General features: G+C 37.5%; 1 protein-coding gene across 5 annotated transcripts in view; it reads left to right on the top strand.

Moving 5' to 3' along the window:
- USP6NL (USP6 N-terminal like) overlaps positions 1–24,187 on the top strand; it is a 115,696-nt gene extending 91,509 nt beyond the window's left edge. For all 5 annotated transcript variants that reach the window (XM_026119321.2, XM_064502435.1, XM_026119323.2 and 2 more), the window contains 6 exons: positions 116–236; positions 5,664–5,758; positions 8,189–8,254; positions 8,344–8,443; positions 10,163–10,315; positions 20,573–24,187. In XM_026119321.2, the coding sequence (XP_025975106.2) occupies positions 116–236; positions 5,664–5,758; positions 8,189–8,254; positions 8,344–8,443; positions 10,163–10,315; positions 20,573–22,014 (1,977 nt within the window). In that variant the 3' untranslated portion in view covers positions 22,015–24,187. The remainder of the gene's footprint in view (positions 1–115; positions 237–5,663; positions 5,759–8,188; positions 8,255–8,343; positions 8,444–10,162; positions 10,316–20,572) is intronic.
- Positions 24,188–25,601: the final 1,414 nt, after the last annotated feature.

Raw genomic sequence — 25,601 nt, 5'->3', positions numbered from 1 at the left:
CTAGAGAGCTTATGCTATCGAGACAGGCCTCCTCTTTTCCCAGAAAAAACTAACAGCTCGTGGGTGTGAGGTTTTGCTTCTTAGCATTTTAATATTTTCATTGTCTGATTTCCAGGAAGTTGGGTACTGTCAGGGAATGAGCCAGATCACAGCTTTGCTCCTTATGTACATGAATGAAGAAGATGCCTTCTGGGCCTTGGTGAAACTGCTCTCGAGTCCGAAGCATGCTATGCATGGTATGGAACTTCATTTCACTTAGTACACGTTAGGTTTCTACCTGCCCTGTTTACATTGTAAATTATTTAAAAACAGGACCTCACTGTTCTGTGTGTATGTCCAAAATAAGACATAATAGGAGCTTTATAGCTTCCATTTATAGTGGGGGCCATTGGATGTTACTGGAACTCAACCACAACTGTAAGTAATAGTTTTCAAATAGTTCTTAATGAAAATCGGATGTTTCCTTTCCTCTTAATCTGTCATATATAACCAACTGAAAGCTGCTTATGTAGACATCTATATAGCAAGTGGAAACCTAATGCAGAATGTGTTAATGTTGTGGCTGTGCTATCATTTGGCAGGAAAGGAGTCTAGAGTAAACAATTGACGTTATATCAAGACATTAGCCTTGAGTTTCTTAGTTGTATCTCTGCCTCAGACAGAATTTCTCACAGTCTTGTTACTTTTATACTGTTGGTTGTTCTCTCTTTACATTTTAAATTTAGTATGATCTATACATATTCCATTCCAACAGGGATGGAGCAACTCCAGGATTTCCAGCATCTTCTGTAGGTGTTAATGGCGTGGTGATTCAGAAAAGCTGTAGTTCTTGGAAGCCTGAGAAAGTAAATATTATCTAGAACTTACTTGAATTTTAAGGCTCTTCAGCAAATTTCCAGCAGATTCTGGCTCTTTTTCCCTGCTTCAGACTTTTTCATACCATGATAGCTCCCTGCCCTGATTTTTCAGTCTTTCTGGATGTTCTCTGCCCCCAACACAGTGTGCTAGTTGGTTATTTTTCTGCTTGTACTTCCTCAAAGCTATCAAGTTTTTGACAAAACAGTTATATCTGATGGGGGAATAAGTGCCATAAATGAAATTTGAATTAATCAAGAGTCAGAGACCTCCCTGGAGCTTTACACAATGGTAATGCAGACTGTCTGAGAGAATCTTATAGATTTATCAGTAATCAAGAAATACAAAAATACAACTATGTAGAATGTTGAGCTCCTCAAAGATCATGGAAAATTTTAGCTGTTTTGGGGAGTGAGTCTATCTCAACTCATTGTTATTACATTCAAAATCCGTTGATGTGGTTTTGATATATGGAGCACCACATATATCCATAGCTGCCTTTTTAAGATGCCATAGACCCTTAAGTGGGATTTTAAAACTTTGTACAGATTTTAAGTATTAGTCTTTTGTCCATGTCACTTTTTTTTTAAATAGGAGAGAGTCATAATGTTGGAATGTGATGCTAATGGAGAAGTCTAACGTGAATTTCTAAGGCATATTTTTGTAGAAATCATTTGAACTTGCTGGGGTGAACAAAAGGAGGTTCATCTGGCAGCTGGTGAAGGGCAGATGTATTGCTTGCCATATGGGAGTCAGTGCACTGTTACTGAACCGCCCAGTCTTATATGTATATAATCAGTACCAACAGAATAAACTGAAATCAGACATATTACTGGTTTCTGTTCCTTTCGAAATGTTGGGGTGATATCAAATCAACTTTGTTCTAATTACTCTTTTCTCCAGTAGCTTCTGTTATGGAAATTGTTTGTATACAGTAGGGAATGGCTGGATACAGTAGTAATTTAAAAAAATATTTATATTGAAAAATTAAAATATCCCTACTGGATTAGATAGGATGTTAGATTAGATATTGGATAGATGGAAGTAGGGTTTGTATTATTTTTTCTTTATTTTTTCTCTTTTACAAACTTAAAATATGTAAAAAATTACTTTAATTCTCAAGATTTTGCCTAATACCTTTGAATGCTTTAAACCGTCAGTGCTCAGTCTTTCTGGCTGATCATGTCACATTTCTTCTAGTAGAAAAGATTATATGCCCCAGCCCCAGTCAGTTCATCTGACCAGACCAGCACCAAGTATAATTTAAGGTACTTGGCTTATACATGCACTGGTAGCTCTGCTGCATCAGTTTGCGTTCCCTCTCTATGTCTTTCTTTGTGCCAGGGTCTGAGCAGCAGCCAGAAAGAGGACAGCTGAGAGTAGGTTGCTCCAATCGTGGTGCTTTGTGCCGTTCACTTACAGGCATTCTTTTTCCCAAGAAATTGGTGCTCTTTTTCTTCCTGCCCCCATTAAGCCTGCCCTGCCTCCCTCATTCCTTCCCTTCTTCTTTCTACCCCCAGTTACAGGACACACACCAGTGAGGTGATGAAAGTGGGACGGAGGGAGCTTTGAGTGGCCCAGGAGGCTTGATTAATCGCCCTATGGGCCATATGAATCAGCATGCCATGGGTTTGTACACACATCGAAGCTGAACTGGCAGCATCATTTAAGGAAGTTTGCTTTTATAGATAATGCTGACAATCTTAATTATAACACAAATGAATGCTGCTTCCCAACTGATTATTTATTAAATGTTATTAACCTAATCTAGCCTAAACCATTTCAATTCCAAACTGCTGATATTCCTAAAGAAAAACTTTTATTATCACGCTTGATGCCACTCAGTATCAGACTGCTCTCTAAAATGAATGACTGCCCATAAAAACTGTAGGGATGGGCCAAATAATTAAATAAGAAGGGTGCTGACAAGAATAGGACAGTTAAAAGTTCCTCCTTGTAGACAAAGTTTTTCATCTGTTTTTTTTCTCCTCTACCTGTGATCTGGGGACCTAGAATGTTTTTTGGGGCAAACGTGTCTTAAATACATATATATAGTCAGACTAATCTTTGCTGTAACACCATTTGAAATCAGGGGGTGAATTTGGCCTTTGGATGTTTCATGTTTTATGTATGAGATGAAGTCTCTAAATGACAAAATACACATAGCTGACCCTGAAAATGATCTAGATTTTTGAAAGCTTTTTCCTCCGGGGCTTTTATAATCTTAAAAATTAAAGATAATGAGGTGGTATGTAGGAATTGAAAGAGCTACTTTCCGTGGAGAAAGCACCTTTGAACGTTATTAAAGATGGCTGATTAGCTGTGAAATAGTCATTCGCTGTTTACATTAATTAAAAAAAAACAAAAAAACCCACCTTGCCTATATTAGTAAAATTTCCTAATATGGAACCTGGCACTTCTTCTTCAATATGACATAATGAGCATTCGTATCTATGAAATTAAGCCTGGATGAATCTGAGCTAGTAAGTCTTGCAGCGTAGTGACCATGCACTAAATTATAGAATTGGAAACTAGACAGTTATCTTCTATTTTGGCTTTTTTTTTAATGACATATATATATATTTTTAAGGGTCACTTGTGTGCCGTGAGTCCATACTTGTTCTTCCAGTTTCCATACTGCTTATCATTTACAAGTAAAAAATATTTTTGGTGGCCTTTTTGGTAGTTTTTTATCCTAAAAATATAGAATTGCTGTACTAGACCCATTTAGCTCAGTGTCCTGTCTCTGAGAGTGACCAGATGCTCAGGGAAGTGTCAAAGAATAGAGCAACCAAAGAGCAATTCCTGCTATACGTATTATTAGAGGCTGGGAGAATTTCTGGAGAACTTCTTGAGATGGAGATATTGTTTTGCCTTAGTAGACCTCATTAGAATTTTCTTCCTTATATCATTAATTGCATTTGACTGTGTATTACATACCTCCATTTTTGTTCTGGATTCATCATGTGATGGTTTCTCTGGTGTTTTCTGGATTTTGTGCTAGAGAAGACGTTGAAGTTTATACCCTGTTCATCACTGTCTTTCTTGTAGTTTTGTAGGTGTCTCATATTTCCCCTTGCCTGTTTCTTTTCTTCAGGCCCATCAGACCTATTTTAATCTGTTTTGCTGTTCTTCACACAGAACCTCTTGCATCCTTTGATAATTTCTGTCATCGTTCTTACCTTTTCCAGATTTTCAATTACTCTTTCAGGATGACTGGGATTTCACCAAATGTCCACAATGTGGACATGTGGCGTTTGTCAAACAACTGAGGTCCCAGCACAAACTCCTCTGAAGCCTTGTGGGTGATCTCCCTCCGTTGTGATGCATTTTGGTCTTTGATCTTTTATTGGCTTTTAACTCACTGGATTAGCTGCTTTAGGAGATGGACCAAAGAGGTGGAGCTGCTTTGCTGTTGGAACATAACAAATACCTTTAATAAGCCAAGTAGGTCATATTCACTGGATCCCTGTGCTTACATGCTCACTGATTTCTTCAGGGAACCCCAGTAGATCTATGAGATGTGACTTCTCTTTATAAAAGTCCTGTTGATTCTTCCCTGATGCACTGTACCAATCTGTATGTCCACTAACGACATCCTCCTTCATTATGATTTCTGTTGCTTTCTTCTTAACAGATATCAGACTGAAAACTCTTTTTAAAATAAAATAATAAAAAAAGACATGTTAGCCACTTCCTATCTTATGGTATTTTAAGCAAGAAGTTTCAAGGAATAGATGTTTCAGCTATTTCATCCTTCAGTTCCTTCAGAGCTGTTTAGCATTCCAGCTTGGGGGCCTCCCTGATCTCTTCCATGCACAAATTAACTCTTTTTTAGTATACACTTATCTTTGAGCACTTAAATAAATAAATAAAAATAAATTGCTGGCCCTACAAATTCACTGTCAAATTGGCTGTTTTCTGCTTCCGAGGTGTTTGAAAATAGGTTTATTAGTACTTCTTATGTCTTTCATAAGTTCTTGTTTTCAGAGGGAGATGTACTTTTTTGCATTTTGATACTTAATCTTCCAGTGTTTGATCACTTCTATTTTTCTCATCTGAACACAGTTTAAGCTTTTTGAAGGAACATCTTTGAATAGTCTCTTATCCTGCTGTGTAGCTGGGCTTGCTTGCTTTCATATTTCTCACTTTTTTTTTTTGGACTGATATTATGCATCTGCTCTGAGCTTTTCTTTAACTCCGCTGAAAACTCAAGTGGAAGGGGATCTTAGTGTTTCTTTTCAGGTGTATTATCAGTAAAACTGCTGAAGATTTTATATATGCCCTTAATTTCAATTCCGTAAGCTCACTGTTTTTACACTGTATTGTCTATTCATGATAGTTGGTCTTGGCGGAATAACCCTCCTCTTCATCTTTCTTCATGGTCTGGTCTTCAGTGCAGATGGTTCTAGTAGCTCTCTCTGTTGTCTGCCTTTCTGTCATGAATTTGCAGGGAATGATCTTGATTTATGTTTTTTGCTTTTAAAAGTGTTTAATTAAAATTAATAATTTTAATTTTGGTTTCCACATGCTTTCATAGTGAGGTATACTAAAGTAGGATTGATGTAACTGGTGTCATCTACCATTACTAATCTAAAAATAGATAATAAGGGAAAGTGTTGATGTTTTATTGTAGTTATTAGGGCAGGAGAATATGCTATTCTTACATGAGCATAACATTGTTATGAAACCTGATCAGGCCCAGGGGTCTTTAGGAGGATAATGTTTTCAGCACTCTGAAAGCCTTTTAAAAAGCACTATTATTTTCTGGTACATACACCTGTTACATGATCAACTTCTTTTCTTAGGTTTTTTTATTCCTGGTTTTCCAAAACTGTTGAGGTTTCAAGAACATCATGACAAAATACTGAAAAAATTTTTGTCAAAACTTAAGCAACATTTGGTAAGTATTTATAACAGGATAAAAGCAATACTAACTTACTTTGTTTGCTGCCTTGTTTCAGTTTAGGTTACCCCACTAGGTTAAGAATACCTGAATCCGTAGGTAAGCCTGCTAAGCTCTAAAAGGCAGAACTGCTATTGCTTTCATTGCAGACAAAGTCATGGAGCATCCTGGCTGAGTTATGTAAAAACCAATTGATTGCATTCTTAAAATATTAAATTGTGTGTCTCACTTTGACCTCTGAGTTAAGGAAAATATGTGGGTCTTCTACTTGGCATTGTGCAAACTGTGCATAATAAGCTGCTTCTAAAATGTTTTATCAAGAATTTATCACGCAGACCCCTGTGCCTTGTCTGTGGACAGAGGTGACTTTGCAACCTACCAGTTTTAATCTCTATTTAAAAAGTAACACATATAAGAGCAGTGGAGGGTCTTTTTGAAACTGGAACATACTCAGTAGCATTTTCTCAAAGATAAAATGTTGGGCGTTATTTCTTACAACGCTCTTAAACAAGAAATAATGCATTTTTTTGTTAATTTTGGTGTATTTATTCCAAGCAACAAATAAGAGCCATATTTTAGTTTTATAATGATAGTAGAATGCCCTTCTAACATAGTCCACAAGAATTTTCTTTAAAAAACACATTGGTTCTGCCAGAATCCCTATTTCCCTGTCTTAAATAGTAGTTAAGAGATGCTTAGGTGCAGCAACACCTTGTAAGAGCTACACCTTGTAGCTGCTTACAAACATTATTTTCTCAGGAATATATTATTTTCTGTTTAATATGTTTATCTCCCTAGCAAAAACAAAGCAATTGAGGAGCAAACCAGCACCTTGATAATGACGAATTGCTTCTAATGTGTGCCTGTTGTATTATAAACTAGAATTTAATGTCTTTTTTTTAACAACATGCTGTGAGACTTGCTCAAAACATAGAATTAGGCATATCTGATTAGAAAAAAAAAATCTTACATTAAAAGGTCAAGCCAAAATTAGTCATATAAAACTCTTGTCATATTTAAAAAATAAGGTTTATTAAATCAAGACCCGTTCTCTAACTGACTTGGCTCTGAAATGAAAGTCATAGGTTCATTTTTTACAGTAAATGCAAGATGAAAAGACTTGAAAAAGATCTGCAGAAAAAGTTGCTTAAGTAACTGAAAAACCTAATTGAAATTAAATGCTTTGATAGCTCCCTTCTGAGAGAGTTCTTGGCCACTTTTATTGGGAGTGGTCCAGGAAACATTCGTTATATATATATATTATATCTTTTTCTTTTCAGTTTTAAATCAGGACATATTACTATTTTTGTGTCAATTAGTTCAGTGTCACTAGATTTAATAGAACTATATCAGGTGGTTTCATCAGGGAAAGACCCGGTCCATTTTGTCTTTTTCTTTCAGTAGGCTAATGATCATTCTTATAGGTTAGAAAATCTCAAAGTAAGGTGATTTTTGTTCTGTCTGTTTTTTTTTTTTTTTTTTTTTAAGGACTCTCTCTAAATGAAAATAGCTCATAAATATTATTTCAGTTGTATTAATATTCGAAATTATTTTTCATCATTTCTCACTGTGGATTTATTACCAATATGACCCCATTTTAACTTGGCAAATGATGGAGGTGAAGCCTGCAGATAAACCAGAGGGTTTTGAACCCTTGTGCGGAATTGCTTGTTCTGTGTTTGTATACTTTAAATCTGTAGTAAAGCCAAATGTCACAAGCATGGACTATTATGTTATCCAGTAGTTAAAATTCAGAATTTCTTAACTTTTGAACTTTTGCTTTCTTTCCTCTGACTGCACAAGCACCTTTAAAGAGCTCCTATGGAGCAATGAGGCTTGAGCTGTATCTGAAAAGACTGGCATGCCATATGGGCCATGTGGAAACTAAGCCCCGTAGTTAAGCACTGAAATCCATTATTAGTCTAGGTGCTATTTTGAGGTCTTATGTTTAAACAAATTGATTGTCTTAGTTTCTGGTAGGTGGGTATTTTTGTCACAAAATTGTTTCAATATTTGGCATGAATTGACAGCCTTATTAGCAGAGAAATGAAAGACGAAAGAGACCCAGAGACCCAGGCTCTGGCTGCTCCAGAACATAGTTGATTTATTTTATTGAGAGAGGATTTAATTCTCTTCTATCCCTGTCCCAAGAATAAGATGAAGGTCTAAGAAATGTTTGAACCCCTCTGCATCTTGAAGCACGTGTTTCTTAAGATGAAGTCAATGAAGAGAAACTATAACAGAGAAATAGTATTTATTAGGGTGAAGCAACAGTGCTTAATGTAGTTGAATCAATTTTGTATGAAGAATATTGGGGTACTTTAGCCAGAAGATCATTTGATCAGTGAGCAAAATACCTTTTCACAGACAGTGCAAGGTACTCCTAGATGCTTGTGAGTGTTCTTGAATTTTTTTTTTTTTTAACAGGACTCCCAGGAGATTTCCACTAGCTTTTACTCTACGAAGTGGTTTTTCCAATGTTTCCTTGATCGTGTGAGTATGTTTTCCATTTTCCATTTCTATTTTTAATTGTGGGTTGGGACAGACTGTGTTCACACTGTTGGCTGATTCTGTTGTTGCAGACTCCCTTTACATTAAGCCTCAGGATATGGGATATCTACATACTTGAAGGAGAGCGGGTTCTCACTGCTATGTCTTACACAATTCTGAAACTGCATAGAAGTAAGAAATCTCTCAAACGTTTCAATACTAAAAGGGATTCAGCTGGTTATGCTCTTATTTTGAGTAGCCTGATCTTTTGTGAAAAATCTTAGTTTCCCTTATTTGCTTATGCTATTTATAACAAGTATTTTTCTCTCCCTATGCACAAAAAGATCAAAATCTTTGTTATTACTGTGTATGACTGCCAAAGGAAGACTATGGTACAATCATGGCAGTGAGCTTTTAGATGGTGTTACAGTTGGCCCAAAAATCGTACTTATGTTAAATGGTTAGAGAAGTACAGTTACAGCACAGGACTCTAAAAAATTTTTATATTTTCATAATCATGTCTGGTGAATGTAAGCAACTCATAGAGGACTATAAGATTTATTACAGTAAGGTAGTTATTTTAAACACCAACATAAGTTGAGCTGTGTGGCTGATTAAACAATGCTGTTTCTAGAAAATGAGGAAAATATATTTTAGTTCCATGGTTTGGAAATGGTTTGTTAGCCACAACAGGATTTATATTAATGAAAAAATGCACAAAGAATCCAGAGACTAAAGCCTATGTCTTGTGCTACTAAATACCTGGAAGTCTATCGACAAACAAATAGGCAGCCAGGAATCACCAGTGTATATATCTCATTTTATACCATTGTTTATCTGAGAATGTAATTCAAATTCAGAATTTCCATAGGCTGCCTGGATGGCCTTTTCTTCCATCTCTTGCATACAGAGAAGCTAGGATTTAGAATTTTGAAAAGAAGAAAGAATTGTCCAAAGCTTCGATGCCCTGAAGTGATTTAGTATCGTAAGTTCCAAAGGATCCCAAAAGTTTTTGAGAGTAGGTGTTAGCTTCTAAATTTCTAAATTGCTTGGGCATTTCTCAGTAAATTACCTTGTAGCTTGAGTTTGATAAAAATTTTCCCCTGTGACTTTGGCTTTCTCAGTGAAGTCTTTTAACTCTGTGTAAATTCAGAGGTCTGCCTGGAGCTTTTTACACAATTGATGTCTTAATTTGCTGGCGAGTTTACCCTCATTGAACTGTGGTGATAGTACATCACCGTCTCACCGGGGTGTGTTCATTAGTTTGTAAACGGCTTTGAAAAATGAAAAATGTTGTGATTGGTAATTATTGTACTTAAGAGAGCTGAACATTTGGAGGCAAGTCAGTAGGCTTAGCATTTTGGTTCATCTTCTCTGTTTACAGATAGACATCTACTTGAAAATTTTTTTTCATCACTCCTGTTTTTATGGGAAAAAACTGAGCAAAAAGTCCTAGTGCAGCTTTGCTTGTGTTATAGTACATAACAACTTTCTGCATAATCAAAACGCTGAGCCTAGCTTATGGCAACAGAGAATACACTAGAGGCAGTAGGGACTGGCAGAGAAGATGACAGAAGAAACATCAGATTCCAATTCGTTTTCCAGTCTCTGCTCACATTGGTGTCTACCCTTAAAAGCATTGATAGTATAGCTATCCAAACAAAATGTCATTGTGCAATTCTTGCCAACAGCATTTTTATTACAGCGGTAAAAAAGGTTTTGGTGGTTTAAGTATAAAATGTGTACATTCTGGAACTTTTGATAGCATACATATGCATAAAGAAACTGCATAGGTATGTAGTTACAGCCTTGCAAACCAAATACATCTGTGCGGAAATCATGGTCTTATTGCAGTGTAAAAAAGGGAAAGAAAAATAAATCTCTAACTGATAATATTTTCTTCTTACCTAGAGCATTTGATGAAATTACAAATGGAAGAGCTTGTAGAATTTCTGCAGGAGACTCTAGCCAAGGATTTCTTCTATGAAGATGACTTTGTGATAGAGCAGCTCCAAAATTCTATGTCAGAATTGAAACGAGCAAAGTTGGATTTACCAGCAGCTGGTAAGAGACTTGTGCAGATGCAGATTTAGAAGCCCAGAGCTGTTCACACATGGTCCATTTTTAAAGTGTTAATTCATGCTGCTAAAACTTATGCAAATGTTTGTTTTTTCATCAGTGCATAGTGATTTTTCCCCCAAAATATTTTACAGTTGAAAAACAGCATGCTTCATTTCATGAGTTTGCTTTTTTGGGGTATTTTGTTTACTGGTTGCAAGCTAATGGTGAAGTACTTTATGTGCAGGGTACTTTAACACATCCCATATTCTGATAATTTTATTAACTTGGATGGAAATACGTGCAAAACAGAAGATTAAAAATCAAGGTTCCCAGTTATTGGAAGCAACATGTTTTCTGAGACTCTAAATTGTTCTACAGCGTGATTGGCTGTGGAACAAACCAGGTGAAATACTTTCTCCTGTTAGCCAAATCCAGCTTTTGAATTCTTTGCAGGTGATGGATCTTCTGGGTGTTTAACTGGATTGCTTTCTTCATTTGTTCTCAGCCTTTAGGTGTGCTTTTCAGTTGCAGAGCAGGGACAGTTCTTTCTCTGAATGCTACTTTTGAAATGTGTAATGGATCTCTTCTTCCTGTATTGAGATTCTATTATCTTTTCTATCCCTGTGGCCAGTATCTTTAATTTTTTTTCTTGTAATTATTCACAATTCTTCTTTATGGCTGTAAATTTATAAAATAGTATGTAAGAAAGAATGTATGGTTTATAAAGTTACAAAAATATGACAGAAATGACATTAAAATAAAGTTATTAAGGTTAGCTTTCAGAAATTAGCTTACCTTTATTCTGACATTTCTTATGTAGCCTTGTTGTGATAATGTGTTCTTGAAGTTATTTGAAGTTGTAGTTTCATTGCAGAGCTTAATTTTTCTCATTCTGTAGCCCTTATTTATTGCATGCAGTATTGAGCTGTTTCAGGGCCACTCATCACTAATAGATATGCATTTCTTCAGCAGATTTGTCTCTCTGGCCTAGTCAGATGCTGTCTGTACATTTGCTTCCCATCATCTTGGCTTCTTGTCTCATGTTTCCAGCTTCTTTGGTTCCCTGCTGTTAGTTTTTTCCCTCATTGTGATTTTCTGTAACATTTCTCCCATCACGCTTTCTCCCACTCCTAGTAGGTCCCAGCAAGCCTAGTTCCTGCTCCTTGTCTCCTCATCTGCCCAGTCTTCTCGTTCCTTCTAATCCATAGACTCCTTGTTCAGTGACTCCACAGCTCCTCCCTGTACCGCTGCTATGCATTGTTTCTTCCCGTTTCTAATCATAGCCTTTCCATCTTGTCTTCTCTCCATCGTCCTTTTTTCCAAGGTAGGTTTCGGTCTTTTTTTATTTTTCAGCACTACTCCTCAGTTGCCTGCTTTGTCAGATATCTTTTCTCACCTGATGTTTGATCATGGTGACTGGATGTGAGCAAATATGTCATTGACCAACTTTGTCTTTTAGTGTCAATTCCACTCTATTGTGTTAAAGGAAGATAGCATCATTGGAGTGTTTTCTGTTAAATTTTCAATACTGAGTTTTTCATGATTTTGTGTGAACAGTGAGGGTTCCCCTCTTCCCCCACCCCCCCCCCCCCCCAAAAAAAAAACTTAACTTGTCTGTAGTTGGGTGGATTTTCCATGGCAGTGATAAAAGAAATTCACCAACGAGAAGTTTCTGGTTTCCACTCGAAAGTGTGGTGGCTGTGGAGTAAGGAGAGGTTTTATACATTGCTATGTGATCGAGTTAGTGTTTTTTTCAGTCTAGGAAATCACATATGGGTAACTTTTGCTGAGAATTTGTGAGGTAAATTCAGAATTTACTGGAAATTTGCTTGATGGAAAAAACGAAGGTAGAAAGTCCATTCCTACCTTACTTTGTTTTAAGGCTTCTCTTTTGGGAGAACACGAAACACGTTCAAGTGAAATTTTGTTTGAGAATACTCTGGATCATAACAGAGACCGTATGTGATGCAAGATGTATCCACCTTGCTGTGCAGTGACAAAGTGGTGTGCACACAAGAATCTTCCTGTAGAGGCCCAAAGCGAAAGGTAGCAAATAGAGCTCCTTGATGAGATGTTCTGGCAATGGGATGCAAGTTGTTTGGTTTCGTACCTTGAATGTTTAAGAAGTGTGATTCTTGATGTGAGTACCTGATGAGCCAGCAATTATTTTGAGCCGTATTGGGTCTTTCTTTTGGATAGCTAAAGCAACATCAATGTCAATAAAATGCCTCTTTTTTTAACCTGAATAGTTTAATTTTAAAATAAAAAATAAGGAAAGCAAAGCTAAAGAGAAATATATTTCAGCACTGGATGAGGAAGTGAGTTTTTTTTCTTTTTCATTTCAAAGTAGCCTGGGAAAGTCTCTGTGTGGTATATTTTTGCCAGGGGTAAATGGGAACATTTCTTAACCTTTCACAAAATAAATGTAAAATGTCTTTATCCCGATCCTTGGAAATCTAGCTGATTTGTCTGCTGTTATCGGTAGTTGAGTGAGACTGCCTCATTTGTTCTTCGTATGAATTTTGCAAGCCTTTGATTTTTCTTTTTTCCCACTCTGATGTTCATTTTGGTTTTACTAATCACTGTCTTCAGGCAATAATATTTTTCTACAGGTTCTCACATTCTCTAGACATTCAGCCTTGCTCACGTGTGTGTCTGACTCTATCATCTGTGCTACCTTCAGTCTGTCTTTACAATTTTTCTTTCAATTCTATATAGAACTTATGAAATCATTGTGTCATGCAGAAATACACACAAAAATACCAGACTGTTGATTTATGTATTTGCTGTAGTCTGAGAGAATAATGTTTATTTTCATTTTCTCCGCTGAAATTGGAGCACCACTTCATGTCTTGTATATTTTACATTGAGCAACAATTACACCTTTTATTATTGAGAACTAAAATAAAAATGTGTTTAAAAAAAAAAAAATCATCTCTACCAGACAGTTGCATCAGTATCTGTCATCCAGGAATAGCAGCGAGCTAATTAAGCTCTGTGGAATTTTCCATCTGGCATCCTTTGTTAGGCTGTATAGATTTTCCTGCCCTACTAGGGTAAACTGTGGTAGGCTATTAAGAGATATTAACTTTTGCATTACTTCAAAGTGGATGTCTGGCTATGTCTGAGGTAGCTTTCTCTGGCTTGCTGCTCCTATGGTTTCTCCCACTGAATTGGAGAGTTCCTTTTTCTCTCCAGAAGGGAGAGGAAGGAGGAGATTTAGTTGACCGCTTTCTCACCAGTAAAAGCCTTGAAGTGCTCAACTGGAATACTGTCTATCCAGGGGCGCAGCTGAATGGATCATGCTAATTTAGGGACCTCAGTTGAATGCCTTTGCCAATGCTAGAGCTATTTTGCATAAAGCAGAGTGCAGATTTTCATCCCTTTTCCTGGTTAATTCTGGTCTATGTGCTGGTCAGTGTAGGATAGCCTGTACTTTGTGGGGATGACCATCAGTGGATGGCTCCTAAGCTGTAGGCTATTCAAAAACCCAAGGTAGGTGTCTACATTGCAGGGACCATGTGGTGACAGTAGGCAGGATGGATAAGCACGCTTCTTCTTGTCAAGCCACTTGCTTATTAAGCTCTCAGAGGACAAGCTGCAATAGTTATACAGCATTAACTGTTCATTAAGGTACTTCCGCGGATGTACTCTCAGTCAGATTTAGTAGGAAAGGATTGCCTAATATTGCCTCTTACTTTCTGGGTTGCCTGGAATATTATCAAGGGTCTCCACGCCACAGCAGGTTCTTGAGTAGCACCCTCCTCTAAATCCACATGACTCCTGTTTACGTTTTCTTAAGGAGCCAGATCTGAAGCCGGGTGGGCAAATCTATTCCTTGGTTTAAGGAGGATGTCTAGAGCATAGAGGAAGGAACTTTCTTGGGAGCTACCATTGATTTCCAAAATTTCTTGACTCAGGTTCTTTCCTTTCTTTCCTCCTTCTTTCCCATCTTTTATTTAAAACAGCAATAAAAAATGCTGGAAATGCTCGCAAATAAGGATGAAATTTCCTGCTTTACCATGAGTTATTCCAGTAGGACTACTATTAATAAATAATGTAATGTTTAATGAACAATATGTTAATATACTTTGGGTATTTATGTGTAGTGTCTGACTGTAATAAATAGAAGTACTTACTAGTGAAAGTTCTTCATTCTGCTTAAAAGTACATGAATGAAATAGATTAATAATCTGCTGTTTCATACATAAGTCAGTCAGGCCCAAGATCAAGACTGGAGGCCCTCAGGTCTACTCTCAAGACAATTTCTCACTCATGCTTTGATGCAAGGTGCCCAGAAAAGGGAGGAGAGATGGATCCTGGGACTGTCAGTTTTTTATGACTAAAGGTTTAATAGACCTTACAGTAGCTAAGATGACCGTAATTCAGAGATAAAGGTCTTAAACCTTAATTTTAAAGAAATATTGCCTAATTTGGAGTCTGTTGTTGTCCTCGTGTTCATCTTGGTTATCTCTGTGTGGTGTAATACCTGCTTTAAACTCCATCTGACACACTTGCCCCTTCCAGTCTTTTCTATATTCAGGGACAACTAGCAAAGAAGTTTGAATCTTATGGTTGCCACAGATTTATAAATGTTTATCTGCTGTTTGTCTTTAAATATATATTTTAATGACAGTTATTATCAATATTTCTGTCATATATTTGTCTATTCTAAATAATCTGTGGCAGTCCAGAAATGTTTACTAAATCAATAGTCTGTTAAATAATGTCTTATCTCTGCTGTTAATCAATCTTGTGATAGCCAAATGATAGTGATATGTAACTCAGCTTGACTTTACTGTTTCTAATGCTGTGTCTCTTTCAATTTTGTTTTGTTTCAGAGGGATTTTGGATTTTTCACTTATGTGTCAGGAATACACAAGTAGTTATTTCATACAATGCACTTTGCATTTTAATCAACTAATTTTTCTGCCTTGTTTCTGGTGTGATATGACTGCTTTACAGTATTATGAAGGAAATTGTATACGGAATGGTATTCTGAGTAGTTTTAGACATTGGCTTTGCATCAGATAAAAACCTTTACTGTTTAAAACTTACATGTTTTTGTTAAATATGATCCAGCTAGTTACAGTGGTTGTTGTCCATAGTCCTTTGACAGACCTTTTCAAGGAGGCAGAGTTTCCAGAAAAAATGGAGTTAGTGATGTAAAATGGAGTGACTGAATTCAGAATTTTTTTTTAAAGATATCTTGCTACAAAATTGGCATAGCTGCAGAGAGGCAAACTGTGTATTTGCTTGCACCGCCATCAAGTTGTCAGCCAAGATTTCAGTTCAGCATCTCCTTTGCTGAGGATGGCATATAAAGGAGGAGGAACAGAGTTTGACTTTCAGACAGCAGTCTGAGCTTCTAGTGCAAGCACTTAAATTTCTTCAAAATTCTCTTGGACTTGTAAACTGAACAAGTAAGCTGGGAAGTCACCGATGAGAAATAAACACAAAATATCAAGATGTCATTTTAAGAGTTGTTTTTATGACCATTACCATCCTTGAAAACTGTGTTAGAACAGTCAAAGTGCATGTATTCTGGTGCTGAAAATTAAGGACTAGACTGTTATTCACCAGAGAAAGCACTTAAAGCACTTTACTCCAATTATATGTCTGCTATTCAATGCATGAGGCTGTTAGTGCCTCCTAAAGCAATTATCTGTAAAGTCTTGTAGTTGAGATCGACTTCCACTGGGTGGTGACCAAGACTTGTTAGAGCTCCTGCTCTAACATAAGAAGTAAGTCGGTAGAATAAAACTTTCTTTAATGTGACTTCAGTTTTTTATCTTTTTGGGAATAGACAGATCTGCTCATATTTGTTTTGCTCCTTTTCATGTCAGGTATTATGTTCCCCCACAGCAAACACACACTTGACTGTTCTCGTTTAGTTTAAATTCTCTCCCTCTACTTCCTCTTCTCTCATTCTTTGTCCTCTCCACCCATTTTTCTTTGTTGTTCGTTTATTTTTCACTACTGCTACAAACAGGGCAACTAAATCACTCCCTTTCTTTCAAGGAAGAATAGAAAATCCCATAGGACCAGCTCTGTAACTTCTGATACAAGCTATCACATTGGTCTTTGGGAAAACCCAATAAACAAACTGTCTAGAAACCTGTGTCGTTGAAGGAAGTGGGGAGAGAAGAATGAGAATTATGCAGTTCTACATCTTCTGCATATCCTGCTGGCCCAGGACACACCTGATTGCCCAGTTAGCTCCAGAAGACATAGGTGCAGTGTGCCTGCACATTTGATGATGAAAGAGGTTGCTGCTGAACTGGACAGCTTTCTCTTAAATTCTGGTTTTAAAATGTCTGTAAGCCTTGTGTGTAAAAATCATGGTTTGCCCAGAAAAGCACTTGCCCCGGAAATACTTTCTATGGAATTCAAAAGTTCCTCCATTCTTAGTTTTTCAATCAGACAGGTATGGCCAGAAAATGAATCAGCTCAGACTTTGGTTCAGCAGCACAAGCGGATTCAATTAAAGGTCCTTGAAAACATCCAAACAAAATTTCTGCATGCTGAGATCTGAGAGATTTGAACAACGAGTTTAGCTGAAGTGGTGACACAGAGAGCTGAAGCTGCATGTGAGGTTTTAGGCAGATTTGGAAAGGAAAATGGATAGACAGATAAAAGATATGCAGCTCTTAAGAAGATATGCACTCTTAAGTGCTTTTGCATGCTTCTCTGGCAAGCTCTTACCAGTGGAGATGTTTGTTGTGACTTAGTTTCTTTTGTTTGCTTTTGCATCGTGGTTTCTTTTACTCAGCTTTTTGCTTTTATTACCTTTTTTCTCTCATTCTTGCCAGCATGCAACATCATTGTTTTCTTGCTATTCTCAATGACAGTGGCCTGCTTAAAACATTCATAGGCATAGTTTGCATGCTGTTTTGTGCATTTGAGGAATGTCTCCTTGTATGAACATGCATGGTGATAGACTTAGTTATCCTCTTCTCATTTAATTTTGCCATTTTTTTAAAAAAAAGACTTTAGGAGTTTTTGTTTGTTTTCAAGGATAAAGTGACTGGGTTGGTGGATGTCTTTGTGCTGCAGCGTCGTGAATCCTGGTAGAGCTCCTTTCCTCTGGATGTTTGTTATGGCAGGAGGCAGATAGCTCAGGCATTTCTGAAACCTCGGCATGTGCTTTTTATCTTTGATTCCTAAACTGAGTATCTCCAGCAATAAGGCCTTTCCTAAAGTTTGAGATGCACATGCTATTGGCTAAGCAGTCTGTGTCTGTTCAGTGTGAGGTAAGTTGATGCAAATTTTGTGGAGGCCTTGTAGCTGAGATATAAAACCATATTTCTTCTTTTCCCCTGTTACTTCCACTGACCCCTCCCTTCCACACGTACACATTGTTCCATATTTTTGCTTCCTCTGCAAGTGCTAAGCTCCAGTATTACCAACCTAGAAAAAGCTAAAAGGCTAGTGTCATGCTGTTAGCATGCAACGGTTTTCTTCTAAATGAACTATTGTTGTCTTTGAACACTTTGACCATTACGCAGTACGTGAATTAATTTCCAGGTTTTAACAGTTTCACAATAGGCAGGGTAAGACTGCTCTGATATTCGTTGTACAGCTATAATTCCTGTTACAGCATGCATCATCTAAACAGTGCAGCCCATATATACCTAGTTGTAATGTGGTCTTTTACCCTGAAATGTGAAGGGAAGATGACAGAACATAATCTTCAAAGCAGTGTAAATAGAATTCAGTAAAAATGTCTGCAGTTTTCTCACTTAGGTTTTATTAGAGCTTAATGATAATAAGAACGTTAAGGGTATGAAATTAAAAGAGAAGAAAGCACCTTTTTTTTTTTTTTGTACAAGCAAGTGTATTTCAAAGGATCCCATATTGCTCTGTATGCATTTTTTAAAGAGTAAAAGCTGGAAGAAAGGAAAACATTTGATGCTTTTAACCTCTTTGTACAAACAAAGGAAGCATTGCAGTTACTAGATGAACTTGTCTTCAGGTTTTTTGTGTAGCTTGAATGGTTCAGCTTCAAGAATGGAAGAAAAATCATTTTGCTGAAGAATTTATTCTCAAACATTCTGAAGAATTTGTCATACAAAAACATAAATTATCTTTGTGTAATCAAGTAATTTACAGAGATTGAGAAGTTGTTTTCTTACAGTATCCCGTAACTCGCATGTGTGCCGATTGTACAGTCCTGTAAGGTGATTTAGCATGTGGGGGACAAGTCATTGGGGGGGGCGCTCAGCATGTGCAGCTTTTCAAGGTATAACAGGTGGACACCGACCGCTTCCACTGGAAGAGAGTAGGTTTGTGTAGCTAAATAATTGTATGATCATAATTGATTAGAGGATAACTAGGAGAAAATAAGTGGAGGGTGTTCCTACGGCAAACCCAAGCAGGCTGGCAGTTTCTGCTGTTGCCCTTTTCTAAAGGAAAGGGTAAGGTTCTGACTGTTGGCCTCGTGTGAAGACTCTGGAAACTGAGAAAAGGCTGATTGGATTGTTTGGCAAAAACAGACTTTTGTTAAGTACTTTTTATTTAGTGATTTTTGTCAGCACGTGTGGCCTCACTGTATTTTTCTCTCCTGTCCTCCTGTTATGTTCTAGCTGGCACAAGCTGTAGGTTTTCTTTTAATTTATATGGCAATCAGGTCTTGCTGGTAGTTTGTTGATGCAGTTACAATACTGACTTTGGCTGCTGACTTTCTCTTGTCTACCTCTACCATGAACCAGTCATCATAGATTGAACTTATACCATTGATCGTAAAAATTAACATGACTCTCTTAATACTTCTAACCACTGCACTCATATTAGAGATAGACACATTTATATGTGTTTACTCATGTGAACCCATATAGACACGGGAAATTTATTTGCAAATAACTAATAAGAGTGAGACACGAATTTTAACTTTAAGATCTTTGATGATGGAGAGAGATCTGTAGTTCTTGTCTCTTGGGAAGAAGCAAGAATTACACAAGATTATTTCACTGACAGCCTTTTTATATAATTTCTTTGCATAACAAAGCAGTTACTTCTTTTTTTCCCCTCTTCTTTCAGTAGAGTTTTACTTAATAAATGGATACACAGTGGGATTTGTTTGGTTATGCTGACTTTAAAAGTCTATTTTTGATAAACTGAGCATTAAATTAATTTAGATTAATAAATTTAACGATAAGTACTTGACCTTTATTTAAAATGGGAAAGAAATGTCTTACACCTAGTTAAAGAAGTTATATGCAAGTGGATACAATAAAAGACTTTATCATATGTTCACTGAGAATGAGAAGGGTGTAGACTGCTAGGGAGAAAGACTTCATGGCAAACATGATGTAAATTGTTATATCAACAGCGTCAAACAATGAAACATTTCTTTATTCTTTGTGTAGTTGCAACCTGGAGTATTTTGAGTCCTTCCACAGTGCTGGTGTTTGCCACTGGTTGTTGCAATATGTTGAGCTCCAAACTGGGAGAACTCTCCATCTGTGTCCTCATACTGTAAATGATGTCCTTGTTATTAGTGTTTGGCAAAACTTGCCTGTTGAACACTGAATTACAATGATCATGTAGACGATATCAGTATTAGCTACTTAGATTGTTTTATACTGGATAAAAAACTGAATTGAAAAAAAGATAAATGTCTAGAGTCTTTTAGATATACTGTAGCTTTTAAATACGGAAAACGAGATTTCTAAGCAGGGGTTGAAGGAAAACAAGGACGTAACTGCGCAGATGTTAAGGGAAGCTTCAGACAAACACAAGAAGTGAGAGGAGGTCCAAGGATGTCTGTTAGGAAGGTAGTACCTGTGAGGGAGGAGCTGATGTTGTAGCATACCAAAGGTAAATATTAAAAGATGAGTGAATGGAAAATGATAGCTGAGGAGAGAGATCTCAGAAAGAATCCTGAAAGTGAAGAAAGTAGCTTTTATTTAATGTGATGATGGGGCAGTGGGAGGAGGGGTACATACAGGATAGGTAATGTAGCTGAAGTATCATCTGCGAAAATGATTTTTTTGCAGCGGTGTCATGAACGAACAAAAGCTTGTCAAGATTGCATCAGCTGCAGAAAGGAACACTAGAGTAACAGTTTGAGAGATGAGAGCCTGAACAAAATCTGTGTTATGTGGATACACAGAAAAAACCTTGAGGTGTTTAGCAGAATGGTGACATAGAGAGAGGCCTGGATAACTGAGTTGGTAGTTATTTTTTCTTTGCCCTATTAGTCACACAAACAAACTTCTGTACAAAGGTGAATTTACATTATTATTGTTCTTATTTTAGGTAAAGAAGATGAACTTCCAAAGAAGCCATTGGGGCAAATTCCATCAGGACCTCAGCCTGCTGTGCGTAACTTCACTCCAGTGCTCAATGGACAGAACAACACTGGTACACAAACAACAAGAAGGACAGATAGGAGACCATCTCCTGCAGAAGGATTGCAAAGCTCACCAAATAACCGAAAAAGAGTTAATTCACTGGAAAAAAAGCCTTCTTTAAAACAGCAGAAGCCTCGGCCAATAGACACGCAGAGCGATCAGTCTAAGAATGAGGTAGATATCAGAAGAAAGCCTCAGCAAACAGGGCAAGACAACTCAAGACAGTATAATAATGCAGCTGCTAACCAAAATTCGAATGCTATGTCAAATACAAGAAGGGAATTTGTACCGAAGTGGAATAAACCATCTGATGTCAAAATAATTGAAAAGACTATGAAACTTACTGCAGAAGTGAAAGGAAGGCCAATAAACCATTCTATTTCAGCCTCACCACCAAGTCCTGGAGAAACACAGCCTTTGAATGTAAAGCAAAAGATGAGGGTTTTGGATGCTGATGAAGGTAAGCGAGGGTCTAATGCATCACAGTATGACAACGTTCCAGAAGTTGATCATGAGAATGAGAATCTTGTTGAAGAGATGCTAGAGAGAGCTCATCCGCAAAGTCCTAGGCATGTAACATACTCTAATAGTCCAAGAAAGCAAACTGAAAAAATACCGCCTCTGCTAAAAATATCCAATAATTACACTTTCACTTCACAACCTAGATCTCCAAAATATTCCTCACAATCTGATGGACCACCTCATGGATTGAATGTAAAGCAGTCACTGCCATCTTACAGTAACCCACCTACTTACCATGGAAATTCTCCAAAGCATGTCTCCAGTATAGGCAATACAAGCTCTATTCCCCTGCATTACCATGGGAATCGAACCAGCCCTTCTGGTAGGCCATATGGTTCTTTTATTTCCATAGATTATTCTCCAGAAAAGTCACAAATGAATTCTTACCCTGCCAATCGCCAAAATCCTCTTTCACCAAGCCTTGGTCAGATAGAAGTAACCCCTATTGATGCTTATCCCAGCAATTCAAGGTCCCCCACAGGGGTCAAATTCATAATCCCACCAGTGGATTACTTACCAGAAGATAGACAGTGGCCAGATGCTGCATATATGTATAGACATGAGCCATATAGGCAGCCCTGGAGCCAAGATGTTAACAAGGGCCACTTGGATAATTTCCAGAAATATCAGCATTTTCAGTCAACACCTTTTCAAGACAACAGTCTTCCTGCTGTTTCTATTGATAGCCCGATAAGATACAGGACTTCACCAGCCTTTGAAGAGCATGGTTCACCGCCCTACCAGTACTCAAACCCATCAGCTCAAACCCAACACTACCGAAACAGAAATGATGGATTGTCCGTGCATGAATCTGTGCTTCTCTGAGAGCCTGTCTCTACTTACTAAAATGGCAAGAACCAAAACCAGTCATACATTGCTGTGTTACTAGTAGTCCACTAGTTTTTCTGTCAAATGTGGACAGTTCCTGCAGCTCTGAAAAATAACAACACTATTTGAAAGATGCTTCAGACTTTCCCTAAAGGCTAGTTGAGTTCTTAGACTTGCATTGCAGCTGTTGAAGGTGATCTGATGCATATAAACATAGCAATAGCAATAAGATCATATACACAACATGGCTAATACTGTCATTGTACCTTAAATTTAAATAACTTGTGTTATGATCTTTCTGCCTAAAACCTGTAACACATTTACAAGTTTTATTTTGACTGACATTTTAATGCACTGTATAAATGTGTGTGTGCGCGCGCGTGTGAGTGTGCGCTTATATACACAAATGCATATGGAAAAGAGCTAAAGAATTTAAATGTAAATGCATTTAACTTTCGGCAAAGCTTGTGAAGTACTTTTATTTCATATTAGTTTTTCTTTATAATTTATTTGATAAGCCATTCACTATGAATGGGAATCTCTGTCATTTTTATACAACTGCCTCAGTATCCCAGTATCTGTTCTGGGCAGGAGAGACGCTTTGGGATTATTAACTTAATCTTATGTGAGAGTTAATTTCCTGTCCTTTGACTACTGTTTTGTCATTTCCCTCAGCAAGAAGGAGCAGGCCGGCAAAACCAGAAAGCCAAAAACGTCTCTATAATCTGGCGAAGAAATGGTGCTTAAAGTCAGGGCAGTCTGAGTGTAGCACGTCTCTAGGTTTTGGGGTGCATTGGAATTGGGGAGTTTTTACCTTTGCACCCAGATCTGCTGTCAGAATGCCGTCCTATATGCAAAATATTTGAGCACAGTGTAGGTAATGCCAGATACAGAAATGGTGCTGCACCCTTTGCGTTTTGCCATGCTGTGCTGTCAAACTAAAATTAGTTGCAGGGCCACATCTCATGGGTATCAGGGAGTTACCAGCTCCTCGATACTTTTGTGAAGTATATATAGGAGTTTGAGATTTGGGGGAGACTTGATATTCCCTGAGCTGTGTGCATATGCGGTGTCCCTTCTCCGAAGCTTTGTCCTGTCAAGTCCATTTTATGTTTTGCCCTTCTTTTCCCAAAGAGCTGGTAGGTTCGTGCCTGCGATCGGGCATGTGCTGCTGTGCTATTAGGCTGCTGAGAGACTGTGTGTTGTTTTACACTAAAATGATCCTGACTGTTAATAGGAAGCTCAGTAGACTGCTGGTAATGTAAGTATTTTTAATGAGTGCTTGCAGCCTTTTGTGCTTCATGTTTTCTTTTCCTTTCATTGACTGTGAAATGGGGGTGAAAAAAATTGCTGGCGAAGTGGCATGTGTGGGATATGGTCCTGTAAGTGCCGAATGCACCGGACTCTCGTTGAAACCAGGGGGAGTTGAGGCTGACAAGGATCCTGCCAGAAGAGGTCCTTGGAGCGCTTAACAGAGAGGTTTTCTAGTGCTTAAGTACCAAACGTTGGCAGCAACGTCAGGTTTGGATGGTTTGGGAGGCTGTCTAGTTCGTCTTTTGTTTTGTAAGATTTGTTAAGTGAAGACATAGAAATGGCTAACTTTTTTTTTTTCCTTTAAAGAATGAGCTTTAGTGCCTATTATTGCTGCAGGTTGGCTCTGTAAGTTTTAAGGTACAGAAGTAAAACAATTTTTACAAATGGAAGTAACATTTACTTAGTGTATTTCAAAAACTCTTTTGTGTATATAATGTGTCTGATGTAATTTTTAATGAACTGGGCAATTTTGTATTTTAAAAATTGCAAACCGCAGCGAGGTAACAGTAGCAAAGCACTACACTGAAACTCTGAACTAAAATTGTGAAGATAAATATGACTTGGGCTGACCTTAGTTCTGATTGCTTACAGCAGCTTAGAAATGTATGTATATAATATTGTGGCTAAGTGTAATAATCCCAGTGTTTAACAATCGTTCTGTAATTCATAACAAAGCTGTACAATTTATTTGTGCAAGACTCCAAAATATGTATCAGCATTAGTAAATACTGTAGATTTTTATATATAAAATATATACACACTATTTTCTTATGTCATCTGCAACAGTTTTATAACTGTGTATCTATTTTGATGTGACTGTATTTTTAACATGTTAAAATAATAATAATTAAGCTTATGTTGTTCTGTCTTTATTTTTTAATCATGGTTGATTAGCTCAAAACTGCACTTCTGCTCTTAGCACAAATGATTGCTCTTCAGAAGTGCATGGTATATTTGATGTACGTCCTTTTTAATTTGTTTGTGCGTGTTTATTTTTAGCTTAAGCAATATGAATATGATCTTTATAGTGCTTTTGCGTTATTACAGAAGCAGCAAGACTATTGATTTTAGTTTTCCACGCTGCTAAACCTAAGCTATCGTTTGTGAAAGCTAGGAGTATAAACTGTGGGGATTATTAGGACAAAATCAGAAAATTATCTCATCCAATGCCAGTACACAAAGTTCATTTAACTAGAAAAAAAAACAAAGTAAAAGTATTGCCAGATTCAGATCTATCATTCACGCTAGTAACAAAAAACGCTCGACAGACTAAAGCGAGAGACAGCTGTACTGGTGTCTTGCTGGAAGAGGGAATCGTCCCAGCATAATGGATTAGATATCCTCGTTAGAGCTTCGCTGTCACTATTTTCTTTGATCTGAAAACATTCAAGCAGTAAGTATAAACAGAAAATACTAGAGACCTTTTCTTCTCATGTTTTCATAATTTTAGAAAATCATCTTGAGCCGTATAAACGGTAGGTTTCTAGTCCGAGTTCGTTGTCATGGCTCTCCTCGCTGTAAGCGGGAGAATTTCAAGGTTCAAGGGGTTTGGAGAGGGGTTAAAGCCGCAGTGTCTCTCCACTAGCGTAGAGGAACACAGAAGACTAAGGCTAGATATGTAACTTCTGCATGGCAAAAATTAAATGAAATTAAACTAAATAGAACTCAAGAGGGAAAGGACATCACCGAGTTGTATGCTTTGATCTGTGTGTTTGCTTTCCCTGTGACCCTAATGCCACACTATATTAAATCTAAGGACTCCAGTGTTGAACTGAAGCGTTTCAGTCTTTCAGAGTACAAGTTGTTGTGGCCATGGCAAAAAGATAGGGAAGATCACAGCATCACTGGGGCTCCTAACCTTTCCGGTGGGTGCAATCTGATTGAGAGAGAACCAAACTGGTTGTCTCTATAACCAAGCCGTGTTATATGCAACGAGTGAAGACAAAAGCTCCTTGGTAACCTGACCCGAGGGAGATTTCTTTAGACATCAGATTTGGTGTTGGATTTGAACCTAAGCATCGGCTCAGTCAGGCATTTAAGGAAGAGAACGTGACCTCAGGAAACAGCCTTACCCTTTTCCTTTTCCTAGATCCATATGTGCCTGTCTGTAATGCCTCAGGGAAGGCAATACAGAGGAAAGAGATAAAAACCCATCTAGCTGGGAGTCTATTAAGTATTTCCTCCTTATCCCTGCTGACGACTCCCTGAGGCCTTGAAGCAGGATATTTTTTGCAATGGTTTGAGACTGTTCAGATCACTGGGAGCAATCC

The sequence above is a fragment of the Dromaius novaehollandiae genome, chromosome 1 (assembly GCF_036370855.1).
Source record: "Dromaius novaehollandiae isolate bDroNov1 chromosome 1, bDroNov1.hap1, whole genome shotgun sequence".
Taxonomy (NCBI): Eukaryota; Metazoa; Chordata; class Aves; order Casuariiformes; family Dromaiidae; genus Dromaius; species Dromaius novaehollandiae.
The sequence above is the reverse complement of the archived record's forward strand: the minus strand, read 5'-3'. Positions and strand labels throughout refer to the sequence as shown.